This window comes from Apiospora phragmitis (genome assembly GCF_038363925.1).
Source record: "Apiospora phragmitis strain CBS 135458 chromosome Unknown utg000005l:1.0-4161743.0:1.0-4166827.0, whole genome shotgun sequence".
Taxonomy (NCBI): Eukaryota; Fungi; Ascomycota; class Sordariomycetes; order Amphisphaeriales; family Apiosporaceae; genus Apiospora; species Apiospora phragmitis.
The window spans coordinates 714,060-733,295 of NW_027117403.1; the positions used below are offsets into that span (position 1 = coordinate 714,060).

Genomic DNA, 19,236 nt, shown 5'->3' on the forward strand with positions numbered 1-19,236 from the left:
CTGGATCAGGAGCACAGCTGCGTGTTCCATAACGATGTCCGTGACTTCGGGCAATGACGATAGGATGTTCCCAAGAGAGGAAACGGAGATGATTTCTCGCGTAGTTAATTCCATTTCAGTGCTGATCTCGGGGAGCGGCGCAACGCTATCACTTTCCACAGAGGTTTCCTGTCGTTGGGGGACTTGCTCGTCCTCGAGAGGCTTCAAGTCCCGATGAGTGTTGACAACAGACGTAAAGACCTGGGTTTGGGAAGTTGGTTTAGAATATATGGATCTTGCCTTCTGATCCTCGAAACGTACCTTGGAGCTGCGGATCTCGATATTGTCGAGAAAGCCGACACGATATCCCAGGCCAGCCATTCGATAGCCAAGATTTTGATGGCGATGCGTCCAACAGTTGACAGAAGAAACGCTACGGCCGGCTCCAGCGAGCCGACCGTTCGAACACATGACAAAATGCAGAGGGTTGGCCTTCCGATGCGCCTCGAATGCGTCGCATTTAATCGATATGAGCTGAAAGCTGAGGGGGACCTGTTCGAAAGAAAGATGCTTGATCAGGATAACACGCGTGAGGAGGTACTTGCTCGCGATCTCATCCGAAACCATGGGCGGAACGCAGAGGTCTCAATAGCTGTCGAACCATAAGACATGGAAATTTCATCCACGCTCCTTCATCTTTGATAGGATACCTTCTACGGCGTGGACCGCATGCAGGATTTGGAAGCCAGCTGGCTCATCAGAGTTAGTGGACCGGGAAAACTGGTCATATGACATGGGACAGGGGATAGACGCACTTTGGAAATCTACCCGCTCTTGTACAATGCAGTGAATCAGAAGGGCCTCCCCAATGATGGCAAATAGCTCTTTTCCGACAAAATCACCCACTATGTCAACCTTGAGTGGGCTAAGAGAATCAAACCAGGCCGTGACAAGATCAACATCGTCACGAGCCTGATAGTACAATGGTGCTGCCATTTCAGCCGTACCCGTCTACCCAGGTTGCTGTACAGGCACCAGAAAAGGGGCGCTGAAAAGAAGAACGGCTTGATTTCTCGGTAGGGATTTTAACGTGGTAGCGTGTTGGAGATATGTGCAAGCGAGCCTTTTGTGTGATCAATTTGCGAATATGCTGTCAATCCGCCAGCCATAAAAGAAGGGGGTGCCTGAATTTTATAGTCATCGTACTGCTTTGCTTACCTCTGTACTCGCGAGCAACGGATTGATCGGCCGCCCTTATGTAACTTGACATATGCCTTACGACGGTGTGTCTGAGCGTAAGTCGGTTGATTCATTGACATCGAATGCTGGAATGGGACAGCTGGTGCTACAACTCAACTTGATGAAGTAGTATGGACGCAGCCAGCCATTAGCACCTCATAGTCATGGCTTGGTACTACTCACAGGGCTCATTCAGTTGGCTGGTGACAGCCCCGCGGCTAACGCATGGCCTTTGGATGCAGACGCCTCACAAGCGTGTTCACGTAGCTCAAAGAGCTGCAGGCGGGAGCTGCCATCGACTTAGCGCTGCGGAGGACTCGTCACAAACGCTCGGAGGCCACTCACACCAGGAAAGGGAGCAACGAGAGCGAGTGCCTCCTGTATTGAGAGGCGCAGCCCGTCGAACAGGAATGCCGGGTGAATCAACTACCGGCAGGAGGGGCAGCGCCCCGCTCTCCTTCGCCACATGGCCTGTGCCCACTGATGCGTAGGCCACTTCTAGCTCACAGTGACAGAGCGGCTCATGGCCATTGGAGTGAGGAGTGCGTAACAGCCTTATGCGACTGGTTAGGCACTGTTGTAAAGGGATATGATAAGAACGGGCTTCTGCGAGTGCAGGCCTCAGTCTGGTTCGATCTTTGATCAACAATTAGCTGTCCATTTCCCATCAAAAATGGCCCCGTCACCATCTATACCACCTAGCTTCGACTGGCAAAAGGTGCTCAGAATGAAGACATCCACGTTTCTTCCCGCTTTACTCCCTCTGATTGCTACTGCAGCCATCTCCCTCTCCGCAGTTGTCTCAACAGGTCTCGACGTCGTAGTGTCCAAGCCTACTACAACGGTAGCGTGCGGCACCGCTGGTATCTGCTTCCTTATTACTGCTGCGCCAGGTATTATCACCAGCCCTGATTTGGCGGCACTAGGATTTGGGAGCAATGGCGTTGTCCTCGGTGTGCTTCCTGACTAGATTCCATGGAATTCTTCTTTACGATCTTATACCAATCTAATACTAGCCTCATAGGGTCAGCCGCTGCAAGCGTGCAAAGCGGTATCGGTAGCGTTATAGCCCCGAGCCTCTTTGCTACACTGCAAAGCGCCGGCGCCGGCGGCTACGGATTAGCAAGCGTGAGCGGTGTTGTCCAGGTTGCAAGCGGCGCTGTTGCTTCTTCCGCGATGGGCATTCTTGCGTGGCCTAAGGCTAAGCTCTAGAGGTACGAATGGCAGGGCAGCCGATTCAGGGACGTGGACCGAGCAATTTCCAGCTAATCCGTGAGAGAACTACGATCTCTAATAATTCATGATTGGTTTATCAGAAGCTTATACTGAGCTTGTCTAATTGCATCCGCATTCCGAATTCATTCTCAGCTCATTGATGTTGTATTACTGTCCAACTATAGACTCCACTCCATCCTCGCGCAGGTACGTAGTAGGGATTACGAGGTCCTGTGGCTGGCTCTAACCATTGCCCGCTTCCCTTGACAATCTATGTGGAAGGTAGGAGCTAGAGAGGTTGTCTTGGGACAAACCGCTGTCTTTTTCCCACTAGAATCTGTCCTGGTGGTACAATCTGAGCGACGCAGTGCCCGACTGTCCATGCCCTGGTAAATGCACAGTACTGTAGCTGAAGCAAATAGCGCGAAACTCATACTCGGAACCGTGGATAAGCACGTGCAGTGGAAATTCTCACTAGACCCAGCCTTACAGGCTGATCAGTGTTTCAATGCCAAGACTTGTAATAAGGAACACGGAATAGCTGCGATGGGAACTGCGCTAACATGCATGCAACCGCCTCACTCGGGCGAAAAATGCATGACAGTCTCGCTTTCTGCCGAGCTCCGTAGCTCCACGCCATGCAGTCCAAATGAGGGGGTGAAACAACGAGCGCATGAACAAATCGCAACAGCTTCGACCGATCTTTCAGGGCTGAATGTCGCCGATGGTATTCACTATGTGCGCGGCTCGCATCAGAACGAGCAACGAAGGGCCTGGGTATCTGGGCGTCTTGTGTATGCCTGACCCACGAGATACAACTTATGCTTTGTAAATACTACTACCTACGAAACTCCCATATGCTCAAACCCCGGTTCCTTCATTTCTTGAGGAGAGGGGAAGCACTGGTAACAGGACTACCCATCAATCCTTTTCTTCCAGCATGTTTTAGAATGCAGACCTAAGTTTAGCAGCGGGCCAGCCCGTCTGATACCCACCCGCCCCAAGGCTTAGTGCCGCATTCTGTAGTATTGGTTTTCAACGGAAACTGATCATTGCATAAAGTCACGTATAAGTAACATGGTAGTTGAGGAACCACAATTAGAAAGTCATTCGATCCTTTCAGTTTATCATCACGCATGGAATCTGAAGAGCGACGAAGCCCTAGAGTCAACACAATGAATCTCCTAACAGTAAACTGATATAGCCATCCTAGTGCAAGCTAGCGGAGTTGTCAAATTGTTACATCGTAGGCTGCAGACGCTGCCGCCTGTTAGCCAGCGTGATGCTGCTGTTGCCCTGGTACGTAGTGACAATGCACTCTATAAGCTCAAGCCCACTGCTGTTCGGCTAATGTGTGAATTTGAAGTACATTGACATTGACATCTGATCGCTCCACATGGACAAATTACTTGTTGCCTTCACGTCCTCGACTGAATATTGGGGATGTGAACTTCCGAGCTCATGTTGTACATGCACCGGCATATAATAATCGCACCAAAATTTTACGAAAGCTACGTCAATGAGCGCAAAGAGATGGCTGGAAACGTCACGCCACGTCACTCGCTCAATTATTCACGGGCACAGTCATGTCTTAGAGCTTTATGCCGTCCTCGATCTGGCTTTCATTCATGTTTCGGCTCACACCGCCTTACACAGCGGTACCTTCGATCGACACCGTGTGACTACTCATTGACCTAGTCTATAAGATTTGATCTCTCATTCCCCAATTGAATCGGCAACTAGTCCGATTTCACAACGCATACCAAATAAGGTATGCCTCTGTCGTGTAATCAGTGATCCGAACCCTTCAATACGGGTTATCCGAGACTAAATATGACCTTCTTGACGAGACTAAGGGGACAGATAACATTGTTCTACGAGGCAGCTACGTACAGGAATTGGAATATCCGTGAAGTGGAGCTCCGGCATGCGTAGTATCGTGGAGTCCAGTGAACCTTCCGTCGTCTCTGTACCATCTTGACTAGAGAAACGAGGGGCCACTACAGAAGGTGCAGAAGCGGTCTCACCGAAAAGTGTGCGTTTTCTGGTGTTTCACAAGGTCTCTCCGCCGCTTCTTCTGTTGTGTTTCCTCGGAAATATCGAGACTGCATGCGCATGGATATGAAGTTTCAAGCCATGCCGAACGTGTCGACAAGTGATTCAATGACAACAGTGCCGCACATGGATATGACGGTCTATTTGCGACACGCATCACCTTAGGCCAACAATTGGTCGATCAGGTTGGCGTTGCGTGAACGTCTATCTTTGCATTTTCTTAAGTGGATTACCCTCGCCATGTGCACATGCTATTCCCCCCTGGTTCTACCATCACTCGTGACAGTTCGTGAACATGGCAACAGCAAGCCAAGTCTATTCAGGCAACTCGGCTACTCTTACAAAGATCGATAAGCTGAGAGAACGTCTCGGAACATCAAGAATCTCGCTTCCACAGGTTACTATCTGCCCTTCCTACGTGATACGCAACCCTGTATGACTAATTCGCTCACAGCTTGTCGTTGTTGGGGATCAAAGCTCGGGAAAGAGTTCCGTTCTAGAAGGGATCACGGGCAGCCGAGCTCTGCACAAGATACGCAACCCAGATTACCTGCAGACGAGAGAATCTCGTCGGGTTTGCGATCTCTATCATACCGCATGAAAATGCCGGCCACGATATGAAGCAGCGACTTCTCGGGTTCCAAAGAACTCTTACAGATTTACATGAGTCACAGCTCGCCACAGTCTTCAAAGAGGCGAATGGGGCAATGGGTATAGACAGTTTGGGCGTTGGTTCTGCCTTCAGCGAGCATGTTCTCAAGATTGAGATTACGGGTCCTGATGTAAGTTTATACCCTCAACTGACTCGGACTCTCTTCGTAGCAAGGCATCAGACCGTGTATTGATGAAACACAGCAAGAGCATTTCACTGTCATTGATGTGCCAGGGATTTTCCGCAGGGAGACCGAAGGTGGGTAGAGGCTCATAAGGACTCGGAGACAGATCTAACCAATGACAGGGTTGACGACCGAAGGGGATATCGACTTAGTGAGACGCATGGTGAAATTTTACATGAGAGACCAACGGACGATGTAAGTTCGCATGCAAGACGATTGGTTTATGTGCTGACGAAGGGCTCCTCAGTATCTTGGCCATTATACCCAGCAACGTGGATCCTGCCACTCAGGAGATCCTGAAACTTGCGAGAGAAGCTGACCCGGAGATGAAAAGAACGATGGCAGTTCTCACCAAGCCAGATCTCAACATCGAGCGCACGACCCAGCAGATTGCCATTAACTATGTCACTGGTAAGCGCAGTGACCTTACTTTGGGCTACTACATCGTCAAGAACCGCGGCCCAGACGATGTGAAGAAGACCCTTGCAGGAGGACAGCAAGATGAGCGCCAGTTCTTTGCGATTGAGCCCTGGTCGGCCTGTCACACGGTTGGGAGATCTGGCATAGACGCCTTGAAGCTCCGCGTTCGCGACTTGCTGACAGAGCTGGTCAAGAAAGAGTTTCCAAAATTGCGCATGGAGATCCTAAAAAGCTTGTCTGGCTTTAGGAGCCAGAGCGACAAGCTAGGGAAGGCCAGGAACGGGCCGGAGTCACAGATGGAGTACCTGTGTGACCTGACTGATGGGTTTCAGGCAATAGCTCGTCATGGTCTAAGTGCTGACTATTCTACTCCTGAGTCACTCTTTAGACGAAGTAGCCTCAGGCTTCTCACGCGTATTGTTGAGATTAACGAATTGTTTTCCAAGGAAATGGCGACAGCGGGCCATTCTCGGGATTTTGGCGCGGCCAAGAATGATGCAAAAGATGGGAAGCTGAACCGACCATCACCATCACCAACAGATCCTTCCACAAGCGGGGCCTCTGATGGAAAGTCTGTTGAGTTTGAGGACCTAGTCGGAGCCTCCAGATCATCAGCATCAGCCAAACCGCTGTCTTCTGCAGTGCTCGAAGAACGTCTGGCAACCTGCACAACACTCTACCCTGAGCGTGAACTTTTTGAGAGATACCCTGAGCTCGAGAATATTGTGATTATGGCTGGCGCTTGAGCTATCCCACTAGTTCTGAGTCAATTCACGATTATATCGAGTCGGTATATGACTTGAGCCGGGAACGCGATATGGGCAGTGTAAGATATTCGTGCTATTTTCTTCCAACTGCCACAGACTAACATTTTTCTATAGTTTGGGGAATCCCTGATCTCAACGCTCTTCAGGGAGCAGTCAAGAAATTGGGAGCCAATTACTCTCTGCTACATCAGCCGTGTCGTGCTTCTCATTCATCACTTCGCCAAAGAGGCCTTGGACTTCATTTGACAAGATCCACATGTCCGAACTGAGCTGTGGGATAACTATATCCTTGAAGCTCTGCAGAAGTCTTATAATAGAGCCATGGAACATGCCAGATTCCTACTCAAGGTTGAGCGCGAAGGTATCCCCTACACGCTCAATCATTATTTCAGCGAGAATCTGCAAAAAGCCCAGAACACTCGCCTTGTTGAAATGATCAGCAGCGCCGGAAAAGCGGTCACGTACGAGGCAGAAGAATATGAGGATCCTGAGAAGGGTGTGTTTATATCCCTCAAAAGGCTCCAGAACTTGTCTGTAGCGAAGTCCAACTCTGCACAGATTGTGGAGCGCATTCATGATGTGTTAGCGAGTTACTACAAAGTAGCTCGAAAGCGGTTTGTCGATGTGGTTTGTCAGCAGGTGGTTGAGTATCTTCTTCTCTCTAATGATGAGAAATGCCCGCTTCAGGTGTTTACATCGAAATTTGTGCGAGGCTTGAACGTGGGGCAGCTGGATGACATTGCGGGCGAAGATGCGTCAGTTAGGGACCTACGAGCTAAGCTGGACCGAGACATAGGCGCTTTTGAAGGTGCACTAGAGATCTTGAAGGGTTCAGTATAAGTGCGTTCTAGACAGGCCAGGTTCTCATTGTGTCGAATGACCGGCTATTTAGAACCCTCGTCATCATCTCCTTTCTTACCACACCACACCAGTCGCTTCCATCTATCCCCAACTACAGCCGCCGCTCCTCGTCAAAGCCGTGTCTACTGCCGCCTGCTCATCTATGCATAGTGCCTTATTGCGGATAGATCGTGCGTGGTACTTATTGCTTCCAATTATGCGAGTTCTGTTATACAAGTCCACATTAAACGTTACGAGGCCACTGCACTCTGGCGAACTAGTTGAGTTGGTTGCCTGAAGTAAAACATTAAGCTACTGTACTCCTTGCCCCAAAACAACGCTGCTTAGCCTGCTTGTTCCTCATTCCATGCGTTCGTTGTTTGGGAGCAGCTTAAGGACAAGTTTGCCAGAGGACGACAGGGGAGATTCCAGGTTTTCGACTTGCAGGATGCCATGTATGAGAGGACGTTTTGTTGATAACGAGGTATGGCCAAGCGGATTCACTGTTACCGATTGTTCGGGCGATCCCCAATCGCCCCATAAGACGCAAGGGACTTCACAGCGGCATCCCCGCCGATGGGCCATCTGCCCCCATTTGCCTCGTTGGTGCCCGGGGGCGCCTAGTCCAACTCCTATTCCACGCCGCCGGTCTTAACGGCACGCTCATGTTCCCGCTCGGCCAGCCGCGCCTGCGGCCGTGCAGGCCAGCGCTAGGTAGGAAACAAATACATGTAGTGGAACGATGCGCCGAGCGAATCTTACAAAAGGTGGGGCGTGGCACAGTGCTCTGGCCTACCCATTCATTATCTGTCAGCTTCTTGCGTCTTGTTTCCTCATAACTTCTCTTATTTTCTTTCGCATCCGCTACCATGTTACACCCACCTTCACACGCAGTCCCATTGGCCCCAGCCACCCATTGCAGTCATTGCAGTGGCTTTCGGCTCCAGTCACCCGATCTCCTGGTGCCTGGTGTCTGATTCCGCATACGACGTCCATATATCCAATTCAATCCAATTCGTTACCCGCGCCGCGCCATCCTTTCGTCCTAGCTATCCATTTGTTTTTCGGTTGCGACACCCAAGTCTCATAGCGCCGCCGGGTTCTTTGCACTCGGGGCTATTCCCGCCACCGGACCTCTACCCTCTGAGCACGCTCTCTGGAAGACCTGGGGCCCCGATCGGGCGTCTTGTCGACCTCCTGCGTTTGCCAATTGGCTGTCGGTTGTCGGTTGTCGGCTGTTGATGTCTGTGGACGCTGGCGCTGGCACTGGCGCTGGTGCTGGTTGGCGATTGCGAGTGACACCGCCAAACGCGAATACTCGAGTGTGTGCTCTGGACTGTCGCCGCTGCATTACTTCACTCTATTTCCATACCTTGGATCCGTCTTGCCCGGGTGAAGACGTTGCTGACGCTGCTCTACTGACTATACTTTGATTAGAATTTCCCAGATCAGCCGCTCCCCCTGCAGCGAGCTCGAATCGCGGCGTCCACCGCGGCGCTTCCGGCGCCGGCGGCACGCGGCCACGAAGACGATACCTCCGACCTTATTGAGAAGACGTCGGTCCAAGTGTTTCGGACACCTGGAGCAGCAGACACCGACACATTATCACCCATAACCTTGTTGTTGCAGGTTCGCTACCACGTGCTCTCCAACCAAGCCTCCTTCTAACTGCACTTGCGAAACGTTGCGCTGGAGGGCGAGAAGAACAAAAAGACCTTCATCTGCACATCCGTTTGGAGGACATCGTCAGTCTGGACCTCGAAGGCAACAAGTGGTCGACATTTAGTAGTAGTACGGTGTATCGGCTTGGCATGGTGCTCGAGGCACCCCTCCGCTTGATCGGCCCCAAAAGTCATGGCTGTGAAAAGGGGTGGCTCGGGGAGCACAACAAGTTGAACAGCTCAGATCCTTGGCTGAAGCGTTCCACCTTACCATACTCTTGCCCACGGCGGCGGCCAAGAAGGACAAGCTCCTCCGCTTCTGTGGGGCCGCGTCGACGCAGCCGTGACTGCAGTCGCTGGCCGGGCTCTACGATGTTCAAAGTCTCTACGGTGGCGATGGAGGCTATGTCTATGTGCCTGCCCACACTCAGGCCCCCGCTGTGCCCCAAGACGCGCCAGGAGAGGTGCCCGACCGGTTGTTGCGGGGTCGCGATGCTGGTTCTCCTGCGCCCTCCCAGGTTGAGACCGAATCGGGCGAGTCTACCATTCCTGCCGATACGCCGCCAGGATACCGCGACCCGCCGCTAGAGTACTGTGATGCAAATGGAAACGAACGCACGGCCAAGCGACAGGGTCGAGATAGCGAAGAAGTCGGCTCGCCTCCCCCCTGAAGAGGAGGCACTGCGGTGCGGTCAAGACGGGAGAAGCCGCCAACGAGGACAACCCCAATGTGATTACCGAGGCTGCCAACCTGCTCTCGCATTCACCGCATATCCGCCTGCTTCCCCTATTCGAGACCCTACGCAAGGAAATAGGACAGCTCACCAACAAGCTCGAGACCGAGGTTAAGAATAGAGAACAGCTCACCAACAAGCTCAAGACCCAGGACAAGAAAGTAGGCAAGCTCACCAACGAGGTGGCCGAGCTCAAGGGCGAGGTGAGCAAATGTCGAGAGAGCCAGGACGAAGTCGAAGCCCAGGTCGCCGCCACCAACGAGCAGCAGGAGCTCCTCGAGGGCCGCACTTGTAGACTGGAAGAGGACTACGATGAGGTCAGAAAGCAGTTGCCCGACATCCACTGCGAGGTTGTGGACGCGGTCCGCGACCATATAGGGGACGCACTCCAGGAGTTAGTTGAGGAGCTGTTCGAGGACATGGTTCGTGACTGCATAAAGGACACGCTCCCGCAGTTAGTCGAGGAGCTGCGCAAGGACATTCTTGAGAACCACGCGGGCATGTCGCGGCCTAGCCTAAAGGCGCTTATTGACGCGCATGCCAAGGTCGCCGCGAGGGGAGCACTTCGCTGGATTCCAAGCTAGATTCATTGAAGCTTGTAAGGAATAGGATTGCTGTGCTCTCGCTGACTGAGTTGCGGCTCTCGTATGATACCGCGACTTGACGTGACCACTAAAGAGTAATGAACGCTGGCTACCAGTAGATGCCGTACTGGTAGTTGAAGTGACGCTGGCGATTAATATTCCCTACTGAACGCTGCCACTGAACGCTGCCACTGAGCACAGCCAACGGCTGGGGTCCCCAAGCCTCACGCATTCGTTTGGCTCCGAGTCCATGAAGCTTGATCGGCTGTCCGGAATTGCTTAATATCCACAATCGCAGCAGCTCGAATGGATCCAGCGCGCTACCATAAACGAGCACGACGAGATCCTCGGTGATATGCGCTCAAGCCCAACCCGTTCGGCTACGATGAAGAACACGGCCTCTCGCAGTAGCCTGCTCACCCTCGCCCTGGTGCAACTATACGAGCGATGCGACGAGTCCCCAGAGGCGGACCATGCCAACCGCGTCAATAGGTCCCAGTCGAACAGCGATATGCTCCTTAGCAACATCCGGTAGCCGACTTCGGCTTCAATCTACACCACTACTGCCGCCGCGGCATGCCCATAGCGGAGCTCTGGAACGCCAGCGTAGTGCTGCAGGGCGACGTTATCTGGATCGCCTCCACCATGTCTAGGACCATCTACGAGAAGCTCGAGGTCAGCTGTTGGGGCAAATACGTTATACAGTTCACCAGCGAGGCCACCGTCGGCAACGTCATCATGTTCGAGATCAATCGAATGCGATTAGGCCAGCCCTTCAGCCGCTTCTTCTCCCACGATGAGATTAGCTGCCAGGCCGCGTGCGTCGAGAGCCACTGTCCACCTGGCGCTCAACGAGGCCGACGGGGACCAGCGCGAGTCACGCCAGCACCTGCACAGCCTGATTCCCTCATTGGATCTGTCTTCCCCTCGCCGCCAAAACACAGGCCAGTGTCGAGGTCGACGGGGTGTGCCTTCATGCTCCAGGGCCAATCGTCGCTCATCGTACGGCCGAGAGCAGCGCACTGGCGACACCTGTGATTCGACCGAGCGTTTGGATATGGTAAGCAGCGCATGGCCTTCTGGTCCAGCACATGCGATTCGGAACGAATGCAAGGCACACGTGCTTCAGCCGATGACATCCCGCGGCTGCAGGGCATGTGCCATTGGAATATGGAGAGCTGCCGAAGAGCTAGCATAGCACGGAATACGAACACTTATTCACCAGTTAGGCTATTTACGGGTAGATTATTTTAGCCGCGATACTATACACCCAAAACATTGATAGTGCGTTCGGATTATGTTATCTATAATACCTGTGTCCTCTTTCTTCTATTAACGGAAGCTTGGGTTTTGGAACGCAGTCCTAAGGGCTTTGTAAAAGCGTTAAGTCAGTTGGTCGTGTAATAGTTGAAAGCGAAACCAGCAGCCAAGGCACTAAAAACTACTGTTAACTGGCCAGCCTCTGTAACGAGCGTTGTCATTCGCTGGACGGTCTACTATGGGATCGCGGAGACGATACTCCGCAGCACGGGACCAGATGCTGACCGAACAAAGCGTGGTATTATCATTGCTATCATAATTATATCTACTATCCGACTGTACGCCGACGTGGTGAGCCCCTTTGCATACCTGGCTTTCCAGACTGAGGAACGACGATGCTTTCAAAGGAGTAAAAATAGAGTACACCCCTATCTTTCTTACCGGTCTCATGCATGCTTCCGGTAATATAACGCCTATTGCGATTAAGAACAAAGACAGATAAGTCGACCAAGAACGTCTCCGCTTGGCGCGGGTCTTCAACTTACCTACCCATAAAGTCATCTATTCCGCCTAACTTCCCGCCTAACACACTGCACACGATGCGTGCTCTATGCGCTATCTCCTTGCAGCCTGATGGCTAAGAGAAACTGGCACGTGCCCTTGGTGCCCTGTATGCCGCCATGTGGGCGGCGCACGAACAGATTGAGAATCCCCAGGTCTTTGAGCCCATTTTAAACCCAAGTGCTGGGGGAAGAGAGCACCAAGGAAGCACTTGCATACAGTGGCACTGTAGGTAAATCAACGCTCAAAGCCAATACCGACAAAGCGTTCGAGGATGGCGCCTTTAGTCTGCCGTGGATGGTGTGTACCAACAGTAAAGGACAGATCGAGAGCTTCTGGGGCGTTGACCGTATAGGTGAGGTGTTGCGATTTCTGTCGCTCGAAAAGCCTGCTGGAGATTGGAAGTCACGACTCTGAAAAGTAGTATATACAACAAACGAGCTATGCCGTATGCCAAAGAAACCTATGCGAAAACGACAAGTGCCCCTGTGTCGAGATCATGGAATAAACAGACTTCTGGTAGCTTGGTCTCGTCCAGTATTAATATCAAAATTTGAGCTGTCTGGTTTAAGCTGTCTGGGCGTGATCTGCCTCTGCTTTAGGCAATGTTTGCATGTCATCTATATTGATGGTTTGGAATTTGATAATCACTAACCACGCACGCTAAGAGCCCGCCGGAGTGTTGATCCTCAGCACGTCAGCTCACGCACACTTAGCAGGCTGTTGGTAATTCTTAAAGTACAGTATGTACCTATTACCCGGGACCATCCATCCTTCTCCTCTAGCCAATACCGAATTTGTTGCGGTTGAAGCTCTATTATACCATATACCTGGACAGACCATCGTATATTTTGCAAAACGAAGTATGCCGTTGCTAAATATCAAAGTGCCAAGCAATGTTGTGTCTTTCTATCGCAGTCACCGGAGACGATGTTTTGTGTGCATGAAGGAGGTTGAGTGGAGTTTAGAGACAGGGCGACTGAGTGAGCAAAGGCTAGGGATTAGGCTGTCCCGAAAACGTGGCCTACGATTTGCGGGTGATTTCACGACGCAATTGGAGGAAGCAGAAAGCCTAATGCAGTTCGTAAACTTGTTCCTTGCGCAACTTGCGCGCCAAGACAATTTACTGGGTGAACTTCTCGAAAAAGAGCAATATAGGGAGGCTGTAGCTAGACTAGAAAAGTAGCGCAAAAGAGTTAGAGTTGAGATGGAGGAGGCTCTTATAACGGTACTGTGAGGCCTGAGACTTTGCAGTGTTCTTAGTGGGCCTATCTGCCACTCAAAGAACATCTCTACCAAACCCATTTGCTGTCTGATCAACCCAACTTTGAAACCTTTTCTTAATGGTGAACACAACCTAACTGTTCCAAGCGCCTCGTCAAGCATATATCAGTTAAACAGACAACGCTAGGGGTTCCTCGTCGATTAATCCGCTCAGGCTTTCATTACTGAGATCATACCGCTCAAAACCCTGCACAGGTTCTGAAGGGTAAACAAGACGAAAGCGCAAGCTAGTCAAAGTAGCGCCTAAGAGAGGCGCCGCACCTGATACAAACCTGGGGCCTATGATGGTTTTAATCTTGGTAAAAGGTTCCTATGACATCCTCCACGGCGACGACAAGTAGCCTAAAAACCTATACGATGGATTCCCTGACAAAACTTATAAATGTGCGTATTCATTTCATGGCCGTATTGAACCGACCCGGATTGACCCAGTTGTGCTGAGCAATATGGTCGGTACCATCAAGACTACCTAACATCATTTGCGAATCTCAGAATCGGAAATCACGCGCTAGGCGGGGCTAAGGATGTTTGCTGGTGCACACTACCTTAGGCATTACCCACAACAACTTTCGTTTCTATGTAAGGTATGGAAACGGTCCAGAAAGTGGGGCAGAGCTTTCACCTCTAAACAGCATAGGTTGATGAGAAGTCAAGCTCGGAGCTTGCAGCCGTGAACCTTCAGAACATGGCTCTTGAATTCTCCGAGGGTCTCGAGGAAGTCGCCTAATGGTTCGCAGTTGGGGTGAAAACACCTGTAATTTCCCGCGACAGGCATCCGCCGCAAATGGATATTCTCGACATGGTCCATCATGTGAGACACACGACTAAATTTGTAGATGCGGCTGTTGTAGGGCAACGCCATATCGCCGAAGCAGACGATACACTGCGTGGGATCTATCTTCAGAGGAACTGAGCAAGGTGCTGTGCCAGGGAGCCGACTCGAACGTTGTTCTTTCAAGGACGATGTATGTGGCTTGCGTACTTCTCGCAGCGCTGCTAGGGCTACAAAGAGGTCGATTGCCTGGATTTTCCGTTTGGTGATGGATCTTGGGTCGAGGTTCATGTTGAAGTCGCAGAGAACTCCTTGCAGCTCGGTCCGCACCGCCAGCTGGTGTTGGACTGCAGGCTCCGCTACCTCTTCACCAGCTAATCCATTCAGCTGTCGCTCCAACTCTTCATCATGGATGCGTCGGCGGCAGACATCTTGGTACACCTTAGTCATTTCATCTCGATACCTCTTCTCGCCGTTCTTGAGATCCCTCTGAAGCTGCCGGTACTTGACTAGCTCCTCTTGGGGGGCATGTTTGAGGAGCCCATATTGCTGTCGAATATTAAGAAACATTTTTTTTACTCTTCTTGAAAGGTCGGCCAAATCGGGGTCGGGAGGAGCTTGTCTAGCTCCGCCTTGGGTATCTCTTTAGGAACTTCGGGGTTACATCGAATACTCATGTGCGTGAAAGCCCGGGTAAGACCATCTGCCGACGGGTCCCGCTCGAGGTAGGCATCCTGCACGTTAAAACCGACTCGCCCGTTCAGATAGGCATTCCCTATACATCCTGTCAACGGGTCGTGCCGCATGACCTGGTCAACGACGGGGTCGGGCGCTACGCCAAGGATAGCGTTTACGTGGCCCCGTCGAAAGCAGTAACTGGTCCATCTGTCCTCCGATCCAAGATCCCTTCCAAGACGGACAAGATAGAATGCGTATACTGCGTATCTCATGGCCTCTTCCATCGCCTTCTTCCAGCCTCCTGATTCAGTCCGTACCGACTTCCGGAAGAGTGGTCTTTTGAGCCACTCTGCTTTCCAGTGCACCTTTACGGCGTCTTTCTTTAATTGTGTTGAGAAGAACGGTTTTGCCTTGTCATAACCATCGACTTGAATAGCGTCGTCACGGATCGCTCTCGCGAGGATGTGACTGATTGGGCAGAGAATGGGCAGCGGGTGTTCGCGAAGTAAGAAGATGGTTCTGGAACTGCGAGTCAGCATAGTAACTGGAATATGGTGAAAGAGCTGTGGTCATACGGTTTCGGCTTGTTGTCTGCCCCTTTGTGGAAGCGGAAGCAAACTTCCATGGCGAGAACGTCTCGGCCGCGATTTCTAGGATCTTTTACGATCCAGAGTGTGACGTCCTCGTAGCAGAGCGCTTTGTGCTGCCGCACTTGGTCTCCGAATTCATCCACTTCCAAGCCGATAGAATGGGCAGTTCCCTCCATCTCAACATCGGGAATGTAACCGTCCTTCACAGATGTCGCATGGCGATCCTCATCGCCCGTAGCATCGCTTTCGTACCCGTCACTATCGTGACCATCTTCGTCAAACACGGATTCGTCATTAGAGTGGTCACTCATGCCGTTGTCGCTGTCGTCCTCCATGATGTCAGGCCCTGCTTCATCATCGCGCTGTCTTTCTGATTCATCGATCACGGGATCTTTGCGGCCTCTGCTCTTCGCTCCGTCAACCAGTTCCGCAGGGCGACAGGCCGTGTACGCCTGGATGAGCATGATAGTCGCGAAATCGAGCCGGTCGTCTTCTGTAGGAAATACGGATCTGTCTCTGGCCCAGTGCTGGGTGAGTCCCAAGAGTAGGTCATCGACGCCCAGCACTGGTTTCGCCTTGGGCATAATATCAAGGTTAAACTCTAATTTCAACGACCCATTGATATACTAGGTGTTATCAGTATGCTATACGAAAAAGGGTGGGCAGGTGGTATCTGGTTACCTTCACGATCTCTTCGCAGTCGTTTGGGTTGATCACTTTGCCTTTGTTGTTCCGTCGATACAGCATCTTGAAGTCACGCCAGTACTGGTTGATAGTCTTCTTTTTGGATCTTTTCCGTTTGGGTCGGAAATAGGTTTCGCAGATCCAGTATAGAAACGTCATAATCCTGCCTTTGTCGCAGCGCTTGGGTTCGATAACCAACTTCCACCATCCTAACTTTTTCTCATGACAAAACCTGGAATAAACGAGTGTCAGCATATGCCCATCGCGCCGCGAAGAAGTGATATTGTCACTTTATAAATCGTTTCTCGATGTAGTATATATTTGCCTGGGTTGTTTCAGCATCATTGGGGGAAATGAATATTGTTTTATTCAGACGTTTTCGCATCTCCTGGTAGTCATATGGGCTCAGCTTCGAAGCCACCCGTTCCTTATGGGCGGCGATGGACTTCGTCCGCTTTGACACGGCATTTTGAAGCGTGAGAAGGATATCAGGGTGAAGTGTGGATGTGTTAGAGGGCATAATGCATAAGGTGATTCGAGACTGAAAGGGTGAAATAATCAATGGCGCGAGGTTTCTGCAATACAGGGAGTGAAAAAGGCCTAAGCCGCTGTGAGGATGATAAACGCGAAGGATGCATGGAATATAGTGCACGAAGAGTAGGGAGCAGCGGTTCATTCTAGAGACTACGATCGGTAACCATAACGATATATATACCTAGCAAATTTGGATATTCTTCCTGAGTGGACCACAAGTGTTAGTTTGGCCATTTACAACGTGATCCACAGTGAGTCAGATCTAAGTAGAAATCCAAATAGTAATGGGAGAAGAAAGGTCAGCGATATCTCAAGCAAGTTCAAGCACCGGGGTGTGCATATAGAGCGAGCCGGCCATTGGTGTTTTGTACGCTCACACCCCGGCCGTGAAGCGGGTACGGTGGTAGGGGTGATCAGGCGGTCGAAGCCGCTGAGAACGGCGGGCAAGCCGCTTATAACAGCGTGCTAGACCGCCGGATTCGGCAGCAGAGACCGCGACACTCAGCTTTATGGTATAATATTCGGCTTAAGCTTTTTAATAATAATATATATTTTAAAAACTTTAAGTTTATTAAACTTCGCTTTTTAAACCGCTACTTATTAATTAAACCTTTTTTAACGTATTTTATTAAAATTAACTTATTTTTTAATTAATTTTAAAATTATTTACTTATAATTAAAGTATTTTTAAAATTATATTATATCTTACAACGTCTATAATATTATACGTAATTTATTCATAACGCTTTTTAATATCGATTAAAAAGTTCGTAACTTCTTTCTATACTTTTTTATTGTTATAAGTTATAAATCTTTTATTAACGGTTTTAAATTAATATAACGTATTTTATAAGCGAATATCTTATATAAGCGAATATTTTATTTTTTTATACCTTTTTTAATAAAATATAAGTTAATTTTATTATAACGTATTTAAAATATTAAAATTAATCGGAATCCTTATTTTTAAATATTTCTATATTATTTTAATAAGTACGCGTATTATACTTAGGTTCTCTGTAAATTTTATAGCGTTATAAGCGTGTTTTAAACGTTTTTATACGACTATTCTTTTAACGCGATTCGTTTTATAACTATTTATTAATATCTTTTTTAGCTTGTATACGAAGTAATTTTCTATTTTATAGCCGTTTTTTTTTATACGGCGGCGCCGGCTAAGTATTTTATTTACTTTTTAAAATGTCGCGTTTTTACTTTTTAAAAGAGTAACTCGGTATATAATATACGTTATAGCTTTTACGATCTGGTTAAGGCTAATTAAAATAGATATCGGAAAGTTATTTTAATATTATATAATACGGTTTCGAACGTATTCGGTTTAGGATTAGGCCTTAATCGGGTTGTTTAAGGTTTTTAATTCCTAAAGAAAAAGTAGGCCGGAAAATATCCCGGAGGTATTAAAATACGTAGCTTTATATCTAACTATGAAATAATATATTCCGGATTATACGGGACGAGTCCTATTTTTTAAAAGCTTCCTCGTATATTCGAAACGGTGAAAATCGCTTAGAACGCTTTTAAAAACGTTAATAGGAAGTCCTTTTTTAAGATATGGGTAATATGCGCCGTATAAGATATTTAATTTCTTTTTTATAGGCTTTTTTTAATATACGAAAATAGCCGATATTAAAAGGTTAAAGTTTATATAACGAATAAGAAAGTATATAGAGTATAATAATCGAGTTCTTTTTATAACAGAGTTCGAAAGTTATCGAGTAGTAATTTTCGTGGCCGTTTAGGATTAAGAGGCGATAATAACCTTTCGTATAAAACTTAATATATTAATTAAAGTATTAAATCTAGTCTTCGCCTCTTTTATTTATAGTCCAGCTATTTTTAATAATTGAGATTACTTAGTCCTTCGGTAATGGGCTGTTTTTGTATTAAGAAGAGAGGTACGTTTTCCCGGTAAAAATAATATACGGAGGGATGGTATAACCGTGTAATCCGATATTTTAAATAATTATAATTTATTCCCGGTTCTTTTACTATATTACCCTAGGCTTTCCGCGTTAATCGGAAGTGGTTATAATTATTTCAAACGAGATTTAATTTATAAAAAAGCCGGTCTCGTTAATATTATAGATATCCTCCTTTTAAATCCTATATTTATAAATTATATTTTATACGAGGGTAAATTATACGCGATACGCGTCGGGATTTTTATAAAGGATTTTTTAATAATTAATTCTTCGGTTAAAACGTATCCGGAGGTTTAATTATTATCGTATAAAGTTAGAGGCTTAATTAACGCCGACACGTCCCGCGTTATATAAATTAAGTAATCGATTCGCTATATCTTTTATATTATTTAGCCGGGGAGGAAACGATTACGTATTTAAATTAATAATATATTAAATAATTATATTTTCTTCGGAATTTAGAAGCTTTCGAGAATTTATAAATATTTCGCGTCGTATAGGTTAATTATTTCGTTTACGCTATAAGGTTTTTAATAAGACGTAATAGATTAATATAGCTTTTTATACGTTTAAAATTAAGTTTTTTTAGAACGCTTAAAG

At 48.7% G+C, this 19,236-nt stretch overlaps 7 protein-coding genes across 7 annotated transcripts; 6 read left to right on the plus strand and 1 right to left on the minus strand.

Annotated features, from left to right (window-relative positions):
- Window positions 1-1,891: 1,891 nt before the first annotated feature.
- Window positions 1,892-2,430, plus strand: PG994_004280 (uncharacterized protein; the record flags this gene model as incomplete). Its single annotated transcript, XM_066855689.1, has 2 exons — window positions 1,892-2,171; window positions 2,243-2,430. The coding sequence occupies 2 exons, from the start codon at window positions 1,892-1,894 to the stop codon at window positions 2,428-2,430; spliced, it is 468 nt and encodes a 155-aa protein (XP_066717856.1).
- Window positions 2,431-4,783: 2,353 nt separating this feature from the next.
- On the plus strand, window positions 4,784-5,089 carry PG994_004281 (uncharacterized protein; the record flags this gene model as incomplete). Its single annotated transcript, XM_066855690.1, has 2 exons — window positions 4,784-4,921; window positions 4,943-5,089. 2 exons carry the CDS (start codon window positions 4,784-4,786, stop codon window positions 5,087-5,089), a joined length of 285 nt encoding a protein of 94 aa, XP_066717857.1.
- A 16-nt stretch (window positions 5,090-5,105) lies between these two features.
- Window positions 5,106-6,490, plus strand: PG994_004282 (Interferon-induced GTP-binding protein Mx1; the record flags this gene model as incomplete). Its single annotated transcript, XM_066855691.1, has 4 exons — window positions 5,106-5,270; window positions 5,311-5,398; window positions 5,447-5,519; window positions 5,572-6,490. 4 exons carry the CDS (start codon window positions 5,106-5,108, stop codon window positions 6,488-6,490), a joined length of 1,245 nt encoding a protein of 414 aa, XP_066717858.1.
- A 342-nt stretch (window positions 6,491-6,832) lies between these two features.
- PG994_004283 (interferon-induced GTP-binding protein Mx1) lies at window positions 6,833-7,351 on the plus strand (the record flags this gene model as incomplete). The annotated part of the gene is made up of 1 exon (XM_066855692.1): window positions 6,833-7,351. The coding sequence occupies one exon, from the start codon at window positions 6,833-6,835 to the stop codon at window positions 7,349-7,351; it is 519 nt and encodes a 172-aa protein (XP_066717859.1).
- Window positions 7,352-9,384: 2,033 nt separating this feature from the next.
- On the plus strand, window positions 9,385-10,330 carry PG994_004284 (uncharacterized protein; the record flags this gene model as incomplete). Its single annotated transcript, XM_066855693.1, has 2 exons — window positions 9,385-9,419; window positions 9,688-10,330. 2 exons carry the CDS (start codon window positions 9,385-9,387, stop codon window positions 10,328-10,330), a joined length of 678 nt encoding a protein of 225 aa, XP_066717860.1.
- A 576-nt stretch (window positions 10,331-10,906) lies between these two features.
- On the plus strand, window positions 10,907-11,368 carry PG994_004285 (uncharacterized protein; the record flags this gene model as incomplete). Its single annotated transcript, XM_066855694.1, has 1 exon — window positions 10,907-11,368. One exon carries the CDS (start codon window positions 10,907-10,909, stop codon window positions 11,366-11,368), a length of 462 nt encoding a protein of 153 aa, XP_066717861.1.
- Window positions 11,369-14,084: 2,716 nt separating this feature from the next.
- On the minus strand, window positions 14,085-16,222 carry PG994_004286 (uncharacterized protein; the record flags this gene model as incomplete). Its single annotated transcript, XM_066855695.1, has 4 exons — window positions 14,085-14,756; window positions 14,861-15,404; window positions 15,461-16,101; window positions 16,157-16,222. The coding sequence occupies 4 exons, from the start codon at window positions 16,220-16,222 to the stop codon at window positions 14,085-14,087; spliced, it is 1,923 nt and encodes a 640-aa protein (XP_066717862.1).
- Window positions 16,223-19,236: the final 3,014 nt, after the last annotated feature.